Source organism: Prionailurus bengalensis, chromosome B4 (assembly GCF_016509475.1).
Source record: "Prionailurus bengalensis isolate Pbe53 chromosome B4, Fcat_Pben_1.1_paternal_pri, whole genome shotgun sequence".
NCBI lineage: Eukaryota > Metazoa > Chordata > Mammalia > Carnivora > Felidae > Prionailurus > Prionailurus bengalensis.
In genome coordinates, this window is record NC_057358.1 from 67,855,741 (window position 1) to 67,873,070 (window position 17,330).

The 17,330-nt window shown below is 34.3% G+C and overlaps 1 protein-coding gene across 1 annotated transcript in view; it reads left to right on the forward strand.

Annotated features, from left to right (window-relative positions):
- Positions 1–6,735: 6,735 nt before the first annotated feature.
- Positions 6,736–17,330, forward strand: part of LOC122473605 (mucin-19-like) — a 102,135-nt gene continuing 91,540 nt past the window's right edge. The window contains exons 1-9 of the mRNA XM_043564258.1: positions 6,736–6,786; positions 7,236–7,296; positions 7,522–7,619; positions 11,262–11,472; positions 12,188–12,310; positions 12,983–13,106; positions 14,711–14,846; positions 16,066–16,158; positions 17,116–17,200. Coding sequence (XP_043420193.1) covers positions 6,751–6,786; positions 7,236–7,296; positions 7,522–7,619; positions 11,262–11,472; positions 12,188–12,310; positions 12,983–13,106; positions 14,711–14,846; positions 16,066–16,158; positions 17,116–17,200 — 967 coding nt within the window. The 5' untranslated portion in view covers positions 6,736–6,750. The remainder of the gene's footprint in view (positions 6,787–7,235; positions 7,297–7,521; positions 7,620–11,261; positions 11,473–12,187; positions 12,311–12,982; positions 13,107–14,710; positions 14,847–16,065; positions 16,159–17,115; positions 17,201–17,330) is intronic.

Here is a 17,330-nt window from a genome sequence, read left to right on the forward strand (position 1 = left end):
TTTTATTTTGATATTATTTTGAATTTTCTATTAGTGGGAAGGCCTGGGTATTTTGATTTTGGACTTGAGGGAAAGATATTTGGAACTGATTTTGGTTTTGGAGATTCTGGTTCAAATTGCTGTGGTGACATTGGACTTAGTGAAAATGGGGTAAAATATAATGATGAATATAGTTCCATGTTTTAGGTGTTGATGTTTAATTTCTGTGCATAAACAATATTTGAATCATAAAATTTATTGGAAAATGTTCTGACAACAATCATTTTACATTCTGCAGGTGGCATCAGTGCAAGAATTAGAGATAGTCTTTTTGATGGCATATCAGAAAGTTTGAGATATGGTTTTGAGAAGTTTGGTCAAAAGGGATTTGGAAGCAGAGGATCTGACTGGAGTAAGAGCAGCAGGGACTCTGATGTCAGTGGCTCAGGTAGCCTAATCTTGGACTCTGCTTAGGTGAAATCTAAATTGATTTCAGCCTTTCATCTATTATTTTATAACATTTTTATTTCTCTGTTAGTGGAAAAGTCCTCATCCTCTGATTTGAAACATGGAGAAAGGAAACGTGAAGCTAAATTTGATTTTGGAGATTCTGGTTCAAATCGATTTGATGACATTGGCCTTAGTGAAAATGTAATAAAAGGTACTAGAGAATCTAATTTTAGTGGTATGAATGTTGACAGTTAATTTTTTGCTTAAAAACTTCTCAATTATAAAATTTATAATTAATGAATTTAATAATTTATAATTATTAAATATAACCTGTTGACAAACTTTTAATATTCTGGTAGAAGTACCAGTGCAAGAAGTGGTGGTGAGCATGCTGGTGAAAAGTTTGAATATTCGGGATTTGGTATGTGGGTATTTGGTAAAAAGGAATTTGGAGGCAGGGGATTGACAGAATGAGCAGCACCATGTGTGTTTTGTCTGGATCCTTGAATCTCAGGTCCAATGCCCACAACTTGGGCATTCTCCTAACCTGGACTCTTGGGGAAACTGAAATAGGTTTCAATTTTTTGATCATTTTTATTTTTTTTAAATGTTTATTTATTTTTGAGACAGAGAGAGACAGAGCATGAACGGGGGAGGGTCAGAGAGAGAGGGAGACACAGAATCCGAAACAGGCTCCAGGCTCTGAGCTGTCAGCCCAGAGCCCGACGCGGGCCTCGAACTCACGGACCGCGAGATCATGACCTGAGCCGAAGTCAGATGCTTAACCGACTGAGCCACCCAGGCGCAAAGTAACACTAAGAATTTTCCAATAGAGGGAAGGACTTGTTGTCTAATTTTGAAAATGGAGAAAGGAAAGGTGAAACTCAATTTCGTTTTGGAGATTCTGGTTCAAATCAATGGCCATGGTGGTACAGACTTGGATGGAAATAGATTAGGAGGTACTGGAGGCTATAGTTCCAGGGCTCTAGGTATTTATGGTTAATTTCTGTGCAGAGAAAAATTCTGAATCATGGTATGCATAAAAAATAATTCTCATGACCATCATTTTGTATTCAGCAGGTGACTCAAATGCAAGAAATGGGGATGAATATTCTAGTGGTATCTCTGAAGACTCAGGATTCAATTTGGGGTCATCTGATCAGCAGGGATTTGGAATCAGTGGAATTGGTGGGAATGGAGAGAGTGGCAGTGGAATCGTGGGGGCTGGATACTTGAGTCCTGGATCTGATGTCAGTGGCACAGGTATCTTCACCTGGACTCTGTTCCCAAGAAATACAAATTAGTTTCTTCCTTCTTCATTTCTTTTAATCACACTTTTAATCAATTAATTGATTTTCCATTAGGAGAAAATACTCGGTCTTCTGGTTCTGGAAGTGGTGGAGGAAGGAAGGGTGCAGCTGGACTTGGTGTTGGTACTTCTGGACCAAATGAATTTGGTGAAACTGGCGTTAGTGGCACAGGTACCTGTGATACTGGAAAGGATGTTATTGGGTCTGGTTCCCATGGCCGAGAATTGGGATTTATGTCTGGCGTTTAGAGAGTCAGGATTCTAACATATGTTATAAAATAACAATGAAAATCATAAACATCAATAATGATATAAAAAGCAAGACAAAATCCTGAAATGATAAACTGTATTTAGACGTGATCAGGAAAAAAAATCATTTAATATTTTTTGTAGAATGTGGAATGGATTTTGTGGCTGTGATTATATTTATGTGGAGTTGTTTTTGTTGCCTTCATGCAAAATTGATTTGGAGTCACATATGTGAAGAGGTGATTTGTTGGGTTTGATCTTTGTGCTCTGGATCTGGACTTTAAATTATTTTGCAAGTTTATTTCTGATAAGAGTAAACAAATTCCATCCTTTTTGAACATCTCAAACTTTAATATTTCTTAATGCAAGCATTATAGTGAACAGTCTAAGAATTTTTCGTAATATTTATTGTGATATGGGGACTATTTTGATTCTTCTATTGGAAAGTCTTGGGTGCCACTAGACTAAGTGATCTCAGAACTGTGGGCAGTAGATTCACTTCTAATGACTTAAGTGATCTGAAAGATATTCAGGATTCATACTTAGAAATCAACTTTGGGATTGATATGTTTTTAAAAGGTAAAGTCTAGTTAGCAAGAGATATACTTAGTGTAGTAATGGCTGACCTCAGTCAGGACTGACTATCAATGAATCTGTTCAGAAAAGGCTTGGTTATAAAGAAATAATAATTCACTTTTGGATTGTTCTTAATCTTTGGACATCAGTTTTGAGGTCAACACTTCAGTGGAACTGAGAAATTTGAGATCCCTGATTATTTATTGCCATTGACCTTGTTTAAAACCAGTTAGTAAAATGGTTTAAGAGACACTGAATTTTTAACCCCTAGATCTGCTGCCATTAGCTCAGGTATTCCAGTTTAGGATGTGTTCCTGAAAAATGTATTAAGAAGTAGTTGTCTCTCCTCTTACTATTGTGGAGTGGTTACCAATCTGAGACTTCTCTGCTGTTTGGATACCAACTTTTGACTGCTTTCATGTTTTTCAAATGAGACAGACTTGTTTTAATTAGTGTTCTTTCCAGTAGTGTATCTAATAGCAGTAAATCTAGTGGCTTTGAATGGCAAGTTCTGGATCTGTTGGCATTATTGTCTTAACATTAGACAAGTTGAGATGAACTCTCAGTTCAACTAGATCAGTTGTTTTCAGACTTCCAGTTTCTGTGAGTGCAGAACCCTTTGTTCAGTTGACATCTTAAAATGGTAGCTAGATTTTCCAAATGTAAAGCAATTCAAAGTGGGAGTGTGACTGAAACTGGGATAGGAGACCCTGGACCCTGTTTATGCAAACCTTTCTCTTTTCCTAAACACATTTTAAGGCAATTGATCTGGAGTAAGTTAATTTGATCATTTCATTTTGTGGCAAGACATTTAATTTTGTTACTCCCACAGGTTGTTAAGTTGATTTTATATATATATGTGTGTGTGTGTGTGTGTGTGTGTGTATATATATATATATATATATATATATATATATATATACAGCTTCACATTGTTCTAAATCTGCTGGCATTAGTATTGCTGAACTTGGATCCATGGTTTATCCATCAGATTTTAAAAACATTTTTTTTCATATTTTACCAAGTAGTATGTATATACAGACTAACTATTTCGTATTAAAATAGGTGTCACAAGCCCAGCCGACCACAGTACCTCTGCACCACTCACTACACCAGGTAGTTTGACTTATGACTTCCAGTGCTTAACAATGCATATATATGATGTATGTGTATATATCTGTGTGTTTATACATATATACATAATTCTGAAATTTAAGTGTACTGTGGATTATTGATTTACTAGGACATGATATTATTATGTGTTTTCCATGTTGAATTGAGCTTCTAAATGCTTCTCTTTGAGTACTAAAGTTTAGATCACCAACTGCATATTTTAAATAATTTCATTAATAAGGTAGATTAAATTATACTTTAAGGGAACCTAAATAAAGCATAATACAACTTCTCCTTTGTCATTTTAGATACACTATTTTTAAATGGCTTTAAAAATAATTTATAAAGATATTATGTTATATTATATTATATTATATTACCTAAGAAAAGACAACTGTAGTAAAGGCAAGTGGCCTCAAGATACACAGTAAATAACATGAGAAAAATATTTTATACTTCTATCAAAATATTCACTTGTGTTGTTGTTGCTTTTCTATTCTGCTTGCTTAACTGCTCTAAGATTTCATATAAATTTACTTGGTTACATACAAGGGTCAATGCATTAAAAATAATCAGGGGAAGGTTTCAAGGTATATGAATTTTCCCCTTTGATCAGTAGAATGAAGTTCTCTTCATATATAGATAATTGAATTATTAGTATTACACAGTAGACTGATTTAGTACAGTCTACCTTGGGCATGTTTAGCTAGTGACTCCCAATGAAAGTATGCTAGCAAAGTTCTGCTTATGAAGTTGAAAATATAGTTCTGTAAGGGATGCAGCATATGTTAGTAATTGTACATGACTCAAAATGAATAAGCTCGTAATGATTTCTGAAAATACTATGGCTAATTGTACCAAAAATATGTTAAAATTCAGAGATCATCATGTACATGACTGTGGCAAATCACAGTTCTCACAAAATCAAATTATATGATCAGGATAAAGAAACCCACTGATGGCCTTCAATATCAGCTTCTAAATTCCTACATAGAAACCCAAATATTCTGTATATTTAGAATCAATGTATGTTTTTAAGTTTAAATAATCTATGCATTATGTGAAATAGAAAAAGGATCCCATATTCCAGAAGCAACTCCGAAATACTCAGAAACAAATACAATTATTGGTAAGTAAAAAGGACTTTGATTTCTACCCATATTTTTATGTCCAAGCCAGCCAGTACCTAACCAATATTTTGAAACTAGTTGTAAACATTTGCCCGTCACCTATCCATTTTATCATTTTATGTTTGAATGACATCACATTCATACTATTTTCCTCAAAGATACATATACACACATATATACATAACACATATACATGAACTATATAACATACATACGTATGTACATATACATGTACATAGAGAAACAATATTCTTTATACTTAATTGATATATGGTAACCAACTCGTATAACATTAGAAAGACTATTTCTACAAAAAGCAAAATAAACAGGCAAACAGACCACAACTCCGATCATATATATCTCCCCACAAGTAGAGACAATTTCCCTTTCCCATAGGAAACAAGATGTTTTTATTCATGTTTTGTTTGAGACAGAACAGCAACCTTTGTGTATTCCCAAGGATTCAGGCACTACTTTTAGTGTGTTTTTGCTCTGTGTGAGAAAGAAAAGTTCTTATTTAAGGTGGTGGCTGGGGAGAGCAGAAACTTTCAGTAATGTTTTATCTTGGTACACAAACACGTAAAAAAAACAAAGAACTCTGAATATTCTACTCTAAATATTTTGTAGGCGAAGCTTCTACTTGGGGCAAAGGAGCATATAAAGCTTTCAATGGCCGCATCTTTTCCTTTGACTCGTCATGCGCATACACCTTCTGCCGTCATTGCGTGGAATCCGGAGAAGATTTCAATATTGAGATCAAAAGAAACAATAATAGTGATATTGAAAAAATAATAGTTAAAATCGACACTAATGACGTCTCTATTTTTGGTGATATCATCCTAGTTAATGAAGAAAGGTAAATGCCACAGTGTTATGGAAAAATACTATAGAATGACTTAACCTATCCTGAGCAAAAAGAGGGGTGCCTGGGTGGGTCAGGTGGCTAGGCATCCAACTTCAGCTCAGGTCATGATCTCCTGGTTCCTGGGTTCAAGCCCCGCATCAGGCTCTGTGCTGACAGCTCAGAGCCTGGAGCCTGCTTCTGATTCTATGTCTCACTCTCTGTCTGCACTACCCCTGCTCATGCTCGGTCTCTCTATCTCTCTCAAAAGTAAATGAACATTAAAAAGATTTACAGTAACCTGAGCAAAAAAGAGAAAAGGTTGACTAGGAAAAGATGATACTCTTTTCCTATTTTGGTGCTCATATTCATTACATTAAATTCTTGGACAGGAGTCTATATTTATTCCTATATTTATTCCTATAACAATTTATTTATTCCTATATTTATTCCTATAACAATTTATTCCTATAACTATATTTATTCCTATAACATGGTGGGGACAAACAACTAGTTTTGTTGTTTGACTATTTTGAGTACTTAGATTTGGGACAACATGCATATTCAACACCTCTGTTAATAGAGTATTTCAATTTTCATTTGTATGTTTGTTGTTTAAAGTATGAGATTTTTCAATAGATTAAATTTAGGTCATTGTTTTTAGAAGTAGCAATTCATATTTGGAAGGGTGTAATATTTGAATAGTTTTCAGGATAAGAAGTTGAGACATGATATTCTACTTGTGAACATTTCAAATTATTTGATCATTTATTCCTTACACTGCACCAGTTTCTTCTTTTTAATTTCTCCAAAGCCCCAAAGATTTATTCATTGTTCTTTAAAAGTCTTTCAAAAATTGGAAAAACAAAGCCATTGTGTCTCTTCTGAAATGGTAGGAAAAACAAAGCTGCAATATTTACTAGCCAGTATTATATTTGTGATACTAAATATAGAACATGAATTATTAGAAAAACATATACTATTCTTACCCTTATGTGTACTTGTGCTTTAAACTTTTCAGTATACAGATACCATATAACAATAAATTGATACACATTAAAAAATATGGAGAACATAATGTCCTGAATAGCCGCAGAGGAATCATGTCTTTAATGTGGGACAAAAATAACAAACTCTCAGTAAGTCTGTCTCTGATTTTCTTACATTCTTGGGCCTTTTGTTCTTTGCTTTCAGTTATGAAAAGAATACATTATAAGGAAAATAAGAGCTAACGTTTACTGAGAAATCTCTATATATTATTCACGTGCTAGGCATTATCTTATTTAATATTTAAAATACATTGAAGTACATACTGTTATTAATCTTATTTTATAGGTGATAGAACTCAGGAAATTCAGGCTAATAAGAGTTAAATTATCTACCCAAAGATACATAGTTAGTAAGAGATGGAGTCAGGAAATTTCCAACTTCTAGATCCTGGTCATTTAAAAAACGTCCTATAGTACTTCCTAAGTAACCAGCTTAGATAGAATTGAAAATGAATGGACACTGTCCTTTGGTTTGGGTAAATTAAATTTTGAGGTATTTTCAATATTGTATAAACATGTACATGTATTTTTTTTAAAAGCTTACTCTTCACAAGAAATATCCAACTTGTGGTCTCTGTGGTAACTTCAACAGCACTCCAGGTAAGATTTCAATGCATTAGGTCTAAGAAAATTGCTTCCTGAAAGAAAATTAGAAAATAATTACTCACATTTGGATAAATCCAACAGAAATTTGCATTTGTCTAAAGAATAAGAAATCATTAAAATAAAACAAAATTTATGTTGTCAACTTAGCTATATTTAGCTTGAAAATAATGTATATGTACATAATGAATCTCTTGAACTAAGCATTGTTTTCATTTTCAGGAGATGATATCAATGAACACATTGCCAATAGTAAAATTCCTGGTGATTGTCCCAAAGCTGTTAGTAAAAGCTATGATGTTTGTGAAGATGGTGTGCAGGTAAGAGATTTATATTTCACCTAGCAGCAAATTTCAGCACTATTTCCCTTTGTTTCAATTTAGATACCCAACATCCTCTTCTAAGCATTCATGCCTTATTCTTGGAATTGTGCAACTACTTTTTCTCTAATGTCCTTATAGTCTATTTCTCAGCTTTAGTTTAGCTGTAGATGCTAAAATAAGTTTTTTCCTAAAACATTATGATATTTACTATATATTAGTGTAACAATTCTGATTTTCTTTGCACAGAGTTTTAGTTTGTCCGTAAACTGACATGCTTCACCTCTCCATTAAGTCTGCTGATGGATATTGATGGGCTCTTATGCTGTGGAAATCCATGTCCTGTGTCCCTAAAAACTACTTTCTGTTCTCCCTTACTTTTGCCCCAGATAGCCAATCTGAATTGTCATACTTTGTATACTTTGCTTTCTTTTTGAAAGAGTAATATGTAATTATTTTGACTACAATACTTGAAAATAGCCCTCTCTGAATTTTCTGCACTTTTGTAGTTCTGTCACATTGAATTTGATAGGTTGCATCCTTCTGTCTATCTATCTATCTATCTATCTATCTATCTATCTATCTATATCTATTTATTGAGAGAGCACATGTGCACACATGTGTGCACGTATGTGAGGGGGCGGGCAGAAGGAGAGGGAGAGAGAATCTTAAGCAGGCTCCACACCCAGTGTGAAGCTAGAGGACATAGGACTCCATCTCACAAATGCGAGATGATGACCTGAGCTGAAATCAAGAGTCAGACATTTAAATGGCAGAGCAACCCGGGTGCCCCCTGTTGTTGTTGTGTTATTGTTGTTTAGGACAGGTTGCATTTTTTTTTAATATTTTCTTCTTTGTAGTATTCATTTATTACCTTTAATTTATTTTTTTTTAATTTTTTAATGTTTATTTTTTGGGTTTTTTTTGGGGGGTTTTTTTTCAATATATGAAGTTTATTGTCAAATTGGTTTCCATACAACACCCAGTGTTCATCCCAAAAGATGCCCTCCTCAATATTCATCACCCACCCTCCCCTCCCTCCCACCCCCCATCAACGCTCAGTTTGTTCTCAGTTTTTAAGAGTCTCTTATGCTTTGGCTCTCTCCCACTCTAACCTCTTTTTTTTTTCCTTCCCCTCCCCCATGGGTTTCTGTTAAGTTTCTCAGGATCCATATAACAGTGAAACCATATGGTATCTGTCTTTCTCTGTATGGCTTATTTCACTTAGCATCACACTCTCCAGTTCCATCCACGTTGCTACAAAGGGCCATATTTCATTCTTTCTCATTGCCACATAGTACTCCATTGTGTATATAAACCATAATTTCTTTATCCATTCATCAGTTGATGGACATTTAGTCTCTTTCCATAATTTGGCTATTGTTGAGAGTGCTGCTATAAACATTGGGGTACAAGTGCCCCTATGCATCAGTACTCCTGTATCCCTTGGGTAAATTCCTAGCAGTGCTATTGCTGGGTCATACGGTAGGTCTATTTTTAATTTTTTGAGGAACCTCCACACTGTTTTCCAGAGTGGCTGCACCAGTTTGCATCCCCACCAACAGTGCAAGAGGGTTCCCGTTTCTCCACATCCTCTCCAGCATCTATAGTCTCCTGATTTGTTCATTTTGGCGACTCTGACTGGCGTGGGGTGATATCTGAGTGTGGTTTTGATTTGTATTTCCCTGATGAGGAGCGACATTGAGCATCTTTTCATGTGCCTGTTGGCCATCCGGATGTCTTCTTTAGAGAAGTGTCTATTCATGTTTTCTGCCCATTTCTTCACTGGGTTATTTGTTTTTTGGGTGTGGAGTTTGGTGAGCTCTTTATAGATTTTGGATACTGGCCCTTTGTCCAATATGTCATTTGCAAATATCTTTTCCCATTCCGTTGGTTGCCTTTTAGTTTTGTTGGTTGTTTCCTTTGCTGTGCAGAAGCTTTTTATCTTCATAAGGTCCCAATAGTTCATTTTTGCTTTTAATTCCCTTGCCTTTGGGGATGTGTCAAGTAAGAAATTGCTACGGCTGAGGTCAGAGAGGTCTTTTCCTGCTTTCTCCTCTAGGGTTTTGATGGTTTCCTGTCTCACATTCAGGTCCTTTAGGATAGGTTGCATTTATTTTATGACTGAATAAATGTTCACATATTCCTGTTTCAATCTAGAACAAAATTTTCCAGATCAAGATGTATGGATAGAATGGATAGAAGAGACTTTTTGTTTTCTCGACAATGGATGTTGCATTTCTAACCATCTTGTTACCTTCTAGCAAAGCAAATTAAGCCATGACTTTCTGTATCATCTTCTGTCTTTCTTGTGAAACCCTCTTTGGTTTTCAGTTAGAATTGCCTTCTCTTTTTCCTCTGTTACCCTATGCCACTCCTTACTACTTACGATAAGATACCATCCACAAAAATTTCCCATGTTTTTATGTTCCCTGTAAGATTATGCATTCGATGATGACAAGACTTATGTTTTATCTGTTGTGGTAGTTGCAAAATGTATGAGAACTTACTCCTGGTTGCTCAAAAATGTCAGTTCAGTGATTATATAAATTTATATTAAAGCTAATGCAGGGGCTCCTGGGTGGCTCATTCGGTTAAGCCTCTAATGCTTGTTTTTAGCTCAGGTCATGATCTCATGGTTCATGAGATTGAGCCTTGCATTGGGCCCTGTGCTGACAGTGCAGTGCCTGCTTGGGATTCTCACTTTCCTTTTCTCTGCCCCTTCCCCACTCATGCTGTCTCTATGTCTCTCAAAATAAATACACATTACGAAGCTAATGCATATTTACTAAAGACCTGCTACATGCAAGATATTGTGGTAAGTTAAGAGGATACAAAGTTCTATTTTTTACTCTAAAGGAACCTGTAATTTAGTGATAAAACTATACAAAAATAATAAATGATAATCAATCCGTGAAGATTTTATTTCACTTAATCTTATACCTAACCTGGAGAATGTTATCAGTTGTCTTAGGCTTAATTGGTACAAATTATACATTTGCTTAACAGTGGTTTTTATATTTCTCTGTTACAAACATGTTAAGAAAGAAAACAGCTACGTGGTAGTTAAAAAATGTAGACATTTAAATATTTTTGGGTTCAGTAATATATGTGCTTACTTTCTTAACCAACATGAGAACAAATATGTTGTCTCTGGCGCCAACTCACATGTCCCCCACTAAGAAAGCACACATTCGCTCTATTTTACTGCCATGGTTGCTCATCAAATATAAGAATATTAATAGATAAAGGGCCGATGTCCCTTCTGTCTATTGTGGTATCAGTCATTTACCATCCCACTCTCTGGCATCAACAATCTTTATTTTTTCTCACCCTTCCATTTTCTCAAGTTGTAAACTTCATGTCACCTTTAGAGAAATTTTGGTTGAGTGTAGGTACAACAATTTTTGAAGCTGTTGTACAACAATCCAAAACACCATAAGTGAAGTGTTCTTTTAGGAGTCACTGTACCGAGTATAATACTTTAAAACTCTCCGTTTCAACCAGAAGTCAACAACTCTTCCTGCCAAAGCTACAGGTTATCATGCAGAATCAAACATGTCTGAATTTATCTTTTCATAAATGTTTATTTGATTGTCCATTTTTTTATGTTTCAATAAAACTTCATGCTTTATTTTGTAGCACTGTGACAAAATTATTGGAACTTACTTTGAGAAATGTAGAAAGGTCACCACTTTATCCAATGACTACAGAATGATCTGCATTGATGAGTACTGCCAAAATAGAGACAAAAATTCTACGTGTGACACTTACACAGAATTGTCCCGCCTCTGTGCCTCAGATGGTCCCGGTCCCTACGTATCCTGGCGAGATGATTCTGATGTGGTTTGTGGTAGGTTTTAAATTGTATTGCAGATTCCAAGACAGAAAGTGTCTATAGCACTTTAAAATTGAACTATATTTCAAAGTAATCTTTTCAAATGACTGTAAGCCCTGAAAGGGATCTTAGAGATGTTAGAGTCCTATCTCTCAGATACTTGTGAGGAAACTGAGACCTGTATTGGCGAAGTGACTTGCCGTAAGTTGCACCGCTTTGTGTTACGATCTCAGTTAGGAAATTTATAGTCTTTACAATTAGTAAAAGTTACTGGGAAAAATGAGAAATTCTGTAAAAATTGAAAATAGTGGAAAAGTTATCAAAAGTATATTGATTAGTACTATGATTTCCTTTCAAAAAAATAAAACATAGAGATGAGTTTCACACAAATATAAATATACTTTCAACCTATGTTTAGCTAAATCCTTAGAAGTTAAAATATGAGTAGAATATCAATTCCAAAGTAAGATGCAATGATATATATAAGTACATTTCCTCCTAATTTTTGTCTTTGTTTTTTTATTTTTTCTCCAGATTAAATATTGTATCATAAAATAATGCATGAAAAATTGGCACAATTTAGTTGTGCTGAATATTTTTAAAGACTGACTCATATCTTGAACATTAGACTCAAAGAAGCTCATTTGAAAAGATCCCCATTAAAGTATTATCTATTTATCACATTCATTTCCTCTAATTTCCATGTATACCTATATCTATATTTCTCTAGAAAAACCTAGATGCCCAGAAAAACATATCTACAAAGAATGTGGTCCCTCAAACCCTGCAACTTGTTCTAATGTGGCTCCTTTTCAAGACAGTGAATGTGTGAGTGGCTGCACCTGCCCAGAAGGTAATACACCCTATGAGAGTATTTACACTGAAACAACTGAAAACAGTGCTTCTGGTATGGTGGGTCTTATTTCTAACTAGATATTTAATGAAATCATCTATTCATAATCCATCCTTCTAGCAAACTGCAGAAGAGGGCAAGAGAGAGACTTACAAAGTTAATGTGTATGGCTATGTCTATGGTACCTGAGGGCCATAGTGCTCCACAGATCATCCTCTAGTCTTACATTGCGCTCAGTAGAAATACTCTATGGCTCAGAAAATTATACTCTTGTCAGTTCTCAAACTGGAGTAATTGCTTAAATGGAACTTACCATTTCAAGTGCATGTTTACACTTGAAGGAACTAGTTCAGGAGCACCTGGGTGGCTCAGTCAGTTAAGCGTCAGACTTAGGTTCAGGTCATAATCCCACAGTTGTGGGTTTGAGCCCTGAGTCTTGCACTGAGCTCTGTGCTGACGGCTCAGAGCCCGGAGCCTGCCTCGGATTCTGTGTTTCCCTCTCTCCGCCCATCCTCCACTCATGCTCTGTCTCTACTTGTCTTAAAAACAAATATACACTTAAAAAATTTATTAAAAAAAAAGAACTAGCTCAAGAGTGATTTCACAATTCACTGCTTGAGAATTTACTGATGTTTATATAATTCTGAGATTAATATAATATATTTATTCCAGGTTATCTATTGGACGATATTGAAGAAAAAGGTAGATGTGTATTAAAGGCTAAATGTCCCTGTGAATCAAATGGAAAGATCTATCAGTCAGGAGAAGTCCGAGATGGTCCTTGTGGTTCTCAGTGGTAGGTGCATGCTTTTTGCCCACATTTTATTAATAGCAAAATAATACTAATAGTTTAATCAATTTTAAATATTTCCTAAGTACTTAAAATAAACTTTCCAGAAATAAAATGCAACCTCACTGTATTTTCTGTGTTCATATTTGCCTTTTATCTTTTAAGGAAAGTTTAGTGTGTTTTTAAAATAAAATGTATACGCTTTCTATGTATCTTTAAAAGGTAATGCTTTTCACTAACTGAAGTAGTGTTTCAAATTGTAAGCCAATTAGTGGTTGCAAATATAGAGCAAAGAATAATATAAGAGTATGGTTACAACAAGGAAACAATAATTGTGCAAAATGCCAAGAATATTTAATCAGAATGTATATCAGAAACAATCTAATGTATAATCAGAAACAATCTAATACTTTTCAAATAATTTTTATGAGGCTACATTGGTGAAGGCATATTTAATCTTTATTTATATATTTTTATTTATGTATTATATATATTTATAATATTTATGGATATATTTAATGAGTGAATTTTAATGTGCCAGAAATTAGTGTGGACTATTTGAGTTCAGCAGCAATATGTTGATCAGAGAGAGTTCCCCATTCCTCATTACAACTTTTCTCTGAAACTCCAAATTTGTGCAGAAGTCCAGAGGACTTTTCTAGAAATGTATTATGCCCTTGTAGGGAAATAATCTGACTCAATGAAAGCTAATCTATTATTGATATTATAATATGTTCTTTATAAATGAGAAATGTTCTTGTTAGTGTGGTCATAATGCATTAGTAATAATTATATATAACAATAGCTATGATTTATTGAATATCTATGACAGTGCTATCCAGGAGAAATATCACGTGAGTCACAAATATGACCCACATATATAATTTAACACTTTTTAGTTGATGCATTTTTAAAAAGCAAAAAGAAAGAGGTAGAATGAATTTTAATTCTGTATTTTATATACCCAAAATACAGTATTATCATTTAAAAATGAAATTAGTATGCAAAGTTAATGAGAGATTTTATGATCTGTTTTTCAGATTAAGTCTTAGAAGTCTGTGTGTATTTTACATTTACAGCAGATCTCAATCTGGATGAGTCACTTTCAAGTAATCAATAGCTATATGTCTCTATGCTATATTGAACACTGCAGGTCTACAGTGTGGCATTTAGCAGGTGTCTTAGTACTAATAGTGAAATGGGTTCCTTTTAAACAAACCTGAAATCCAGTTTAAATGTTTTTATATGTTTAATTCAGGCCGAAGCTATTATTTTAGTCCATGGCATTCAAGTCTTTTAAAAAAACAGGATGCCACCATCAATGAGACGTTTGATCAGAGTTGAGATGTTGAGTGGGAAACAAAGGTGGTCTAATAGGGGCTCCTGGCTGGCTCTGTTTGAAGACATGTGACTCTTGATCTTGGGGTCATGAGTTCGAACCCCATGTTGGGTTGTAGAGATTACTTAAAAACTTAAAACAAAAAAGATGGTCTAATAAAACTTAAGTAAATGTCTTAGTTTAAATTTTGATTTTTAATGTTGGGATATTTATTTTGGCCATAGAGAAAACACAGCTGATGACCTTTAATGTAACCATTGCATTTTACCAGCACATGCCAAGAAGCAAAGTGGTCTTGCACTGAAGCATTATGTCCTGGAAGATGTAAGGTGGAAGGAAGTTCAATCACCACCTTTGATGGTGTTAAATATAACCATCCTGGAAACTGTCATTTCTTGGCCATCCACGTATGTAATAGCCTGGAACAGTTGAGAAAACTGATGCATGTGCCAAGCTGTTTTTCATCCAATTTAAAACACAATCTTCATTTCAAATTACTATTTAAAAAATAAATAACAAGCAGCCCTTCAATTATTTGTTACATATTTTGGTATCTGTTTTCTGTCACATGTTGACATTGACCATAAGTATTACATGCACTTCTTAGAAATTCCTTGCTAAACAAACCAACAAACCCCAAAATTCCCTTCATCACTAATAATTTTCTAAGTACACTGGAAAAATATTTTCTTCTACTTTTCTTTGCATGTTTTCACTAGTGCCTCAATTGAAACTATCTTTTATGTCCATGAAACATCTTCCTTTTTCATAGTTACCCCTTTACATTTATTTTTAGTTTTTATAATACAATATCACTAGTATGATAGAAGCTATCCTGACTTTTAAATTCTGTTCAGTACTAAAATTTTAAGTAATCTGGATTTCAGTAAAGGGGAATTCCATCTTGTATCTTGTGCCTATAGCCAGCCTGAAAATAGAATTTTGTTTAATCTTTTGGTAAGGAACCAAGATGAGCAGAATTTGTTACTCCTAAAGCGAGAGGGATGGCTCAAGTCCAGTAGTCTGAAAAATTCTGTCCTGGCTACTAAAAGACCATTTTCCAAATCTTTCTTCCTTTTATGCTCCTCACATAATCTGTGAGGGTGGGGGATGGGCAAACTGAAAGGGAAACAACACCAAAATATGTGGAATAATTGCTTCTCCTATATTAGATTCCTAGATCGTGCAGAGAGAACTGGAAGTCAATGTTTGACATGACTTATATTTTGGTTTTACAAATTAAATACCTTTCACATTGGCTTTAAACAGACATTGTGGATTGTCCAGAGAATAAACAAGCTATGTCATCTCTAATTCCTATCTGTCTCTGCAATGCAGCACATTCCCTTGGAGGAGATGACAAAAAGTAAAGATAAAAGAAAAAAATGAGGACTATGAAAACCCACCAATCAGATATAGTTTATGGAAGATACTTGGACCTTCTGTAAAGTGGCCATTTCTACACTTACCATGGACTGAATGAGGTTTTACTTTCAGAGCAGACAGATTATATGTAGGAATTGTACATGTTTTAAATGCAAACATGCATTGTGAATGAATCATGCAGTAATAGCATATAATCAATGACATTTAATAAATATATCAATGAAATGCGTTTTTTAACAGGATAAAGATTGGTCTGTTAGCGTTGAACTTCGTCCCTGTCCAAATGGTCGGTCAGGAACGTGCTTAAATAGTGTTACACTCCTCTTGAATTCGGTGAGTAGTCCACTCCCTAAAGTTTATCCAGAGCAAAATAAAATCAATTACTTCACAAATTCAGAAGTTTTGTGGTAGAAGAGAGGCTTTACTCTGTAAATTGAAATAACAAGTGATATTGTACAGAAAATTGATAATGTCCCTGGAAGAGGTAGATACTTCTAAGGATCCTTAAGTACATAAAAGTTATCATACGTATACAACTAATGCACTAATTACAGATCAACTTATGTGCTTATTAAATTATTAAACTCTGTGGGCCATTTAAAAGGCAATTATATTTGTTTAGAATTTCATGTATTTGGAAGTGACATTGTAAAAGGAAATAGACCTAAATGGTGAGGGAGGACATTGAGACTTGCCTTTGGTACTTAGAAGGCTTCTGACATTTAGAAATGTAAGTTATCTTCTTGAGTTTCAGTTTCCTCATCTACAAATTAGGGATGGAAATTCCTTTACAATACTTCTCAAAGAATTGGTATAAGAAGCAATGAAAAAACATATGAGGAGTGCTTAAAAAATGTTCTATATTTTAGATATTAAAAATTAATTTAAGGAGTGCCTGGGTGGCTCAGTCGGTTCAGCATCCAACTTCGGCTCAGGTCATGATCTCCCCGTTCATGGGTTCAAGACCTGCGTCAGGCTCTGTGCTAACAGCTCAGAGCCTGGAGCCTTCTTCAGATTCTGTGTCTCCCTATCTCTCTGTCCCTCCCCCGTTAGCACTCTGTATCTGTTTTTATTATTAGTAAATGATAATTATTATTTATTTCTCATCACCATAGTAATTATATATAATAAAAATATAATATTATTTTATTTAATAGTAAAATAATAATAAGATAAAATTAATCTAGTAAAATTAAACACTTTATGGCATAAAAATGAAGGTGCATATATTGCATTAAAATGAATTAGTATTACAAATTAACATGAACTAACAATTGTTTTAAATATCAGTCTGTTTCAGTTGACAAATATATATTCAATAGAGATGGAACAGTCACAAATGATAAGATTAGAAATCAAGGTTATTATTATTCAGGTAAGTTTAATAAATCCACTTAAATGTAAGATGCATTCACTTATTCAATTTTTAAGGATATCAAATGTGTGTTTTTTAACACATGAAAATATAAAACCATTTTAATGAATTAAAAATTGTTCACTATTTA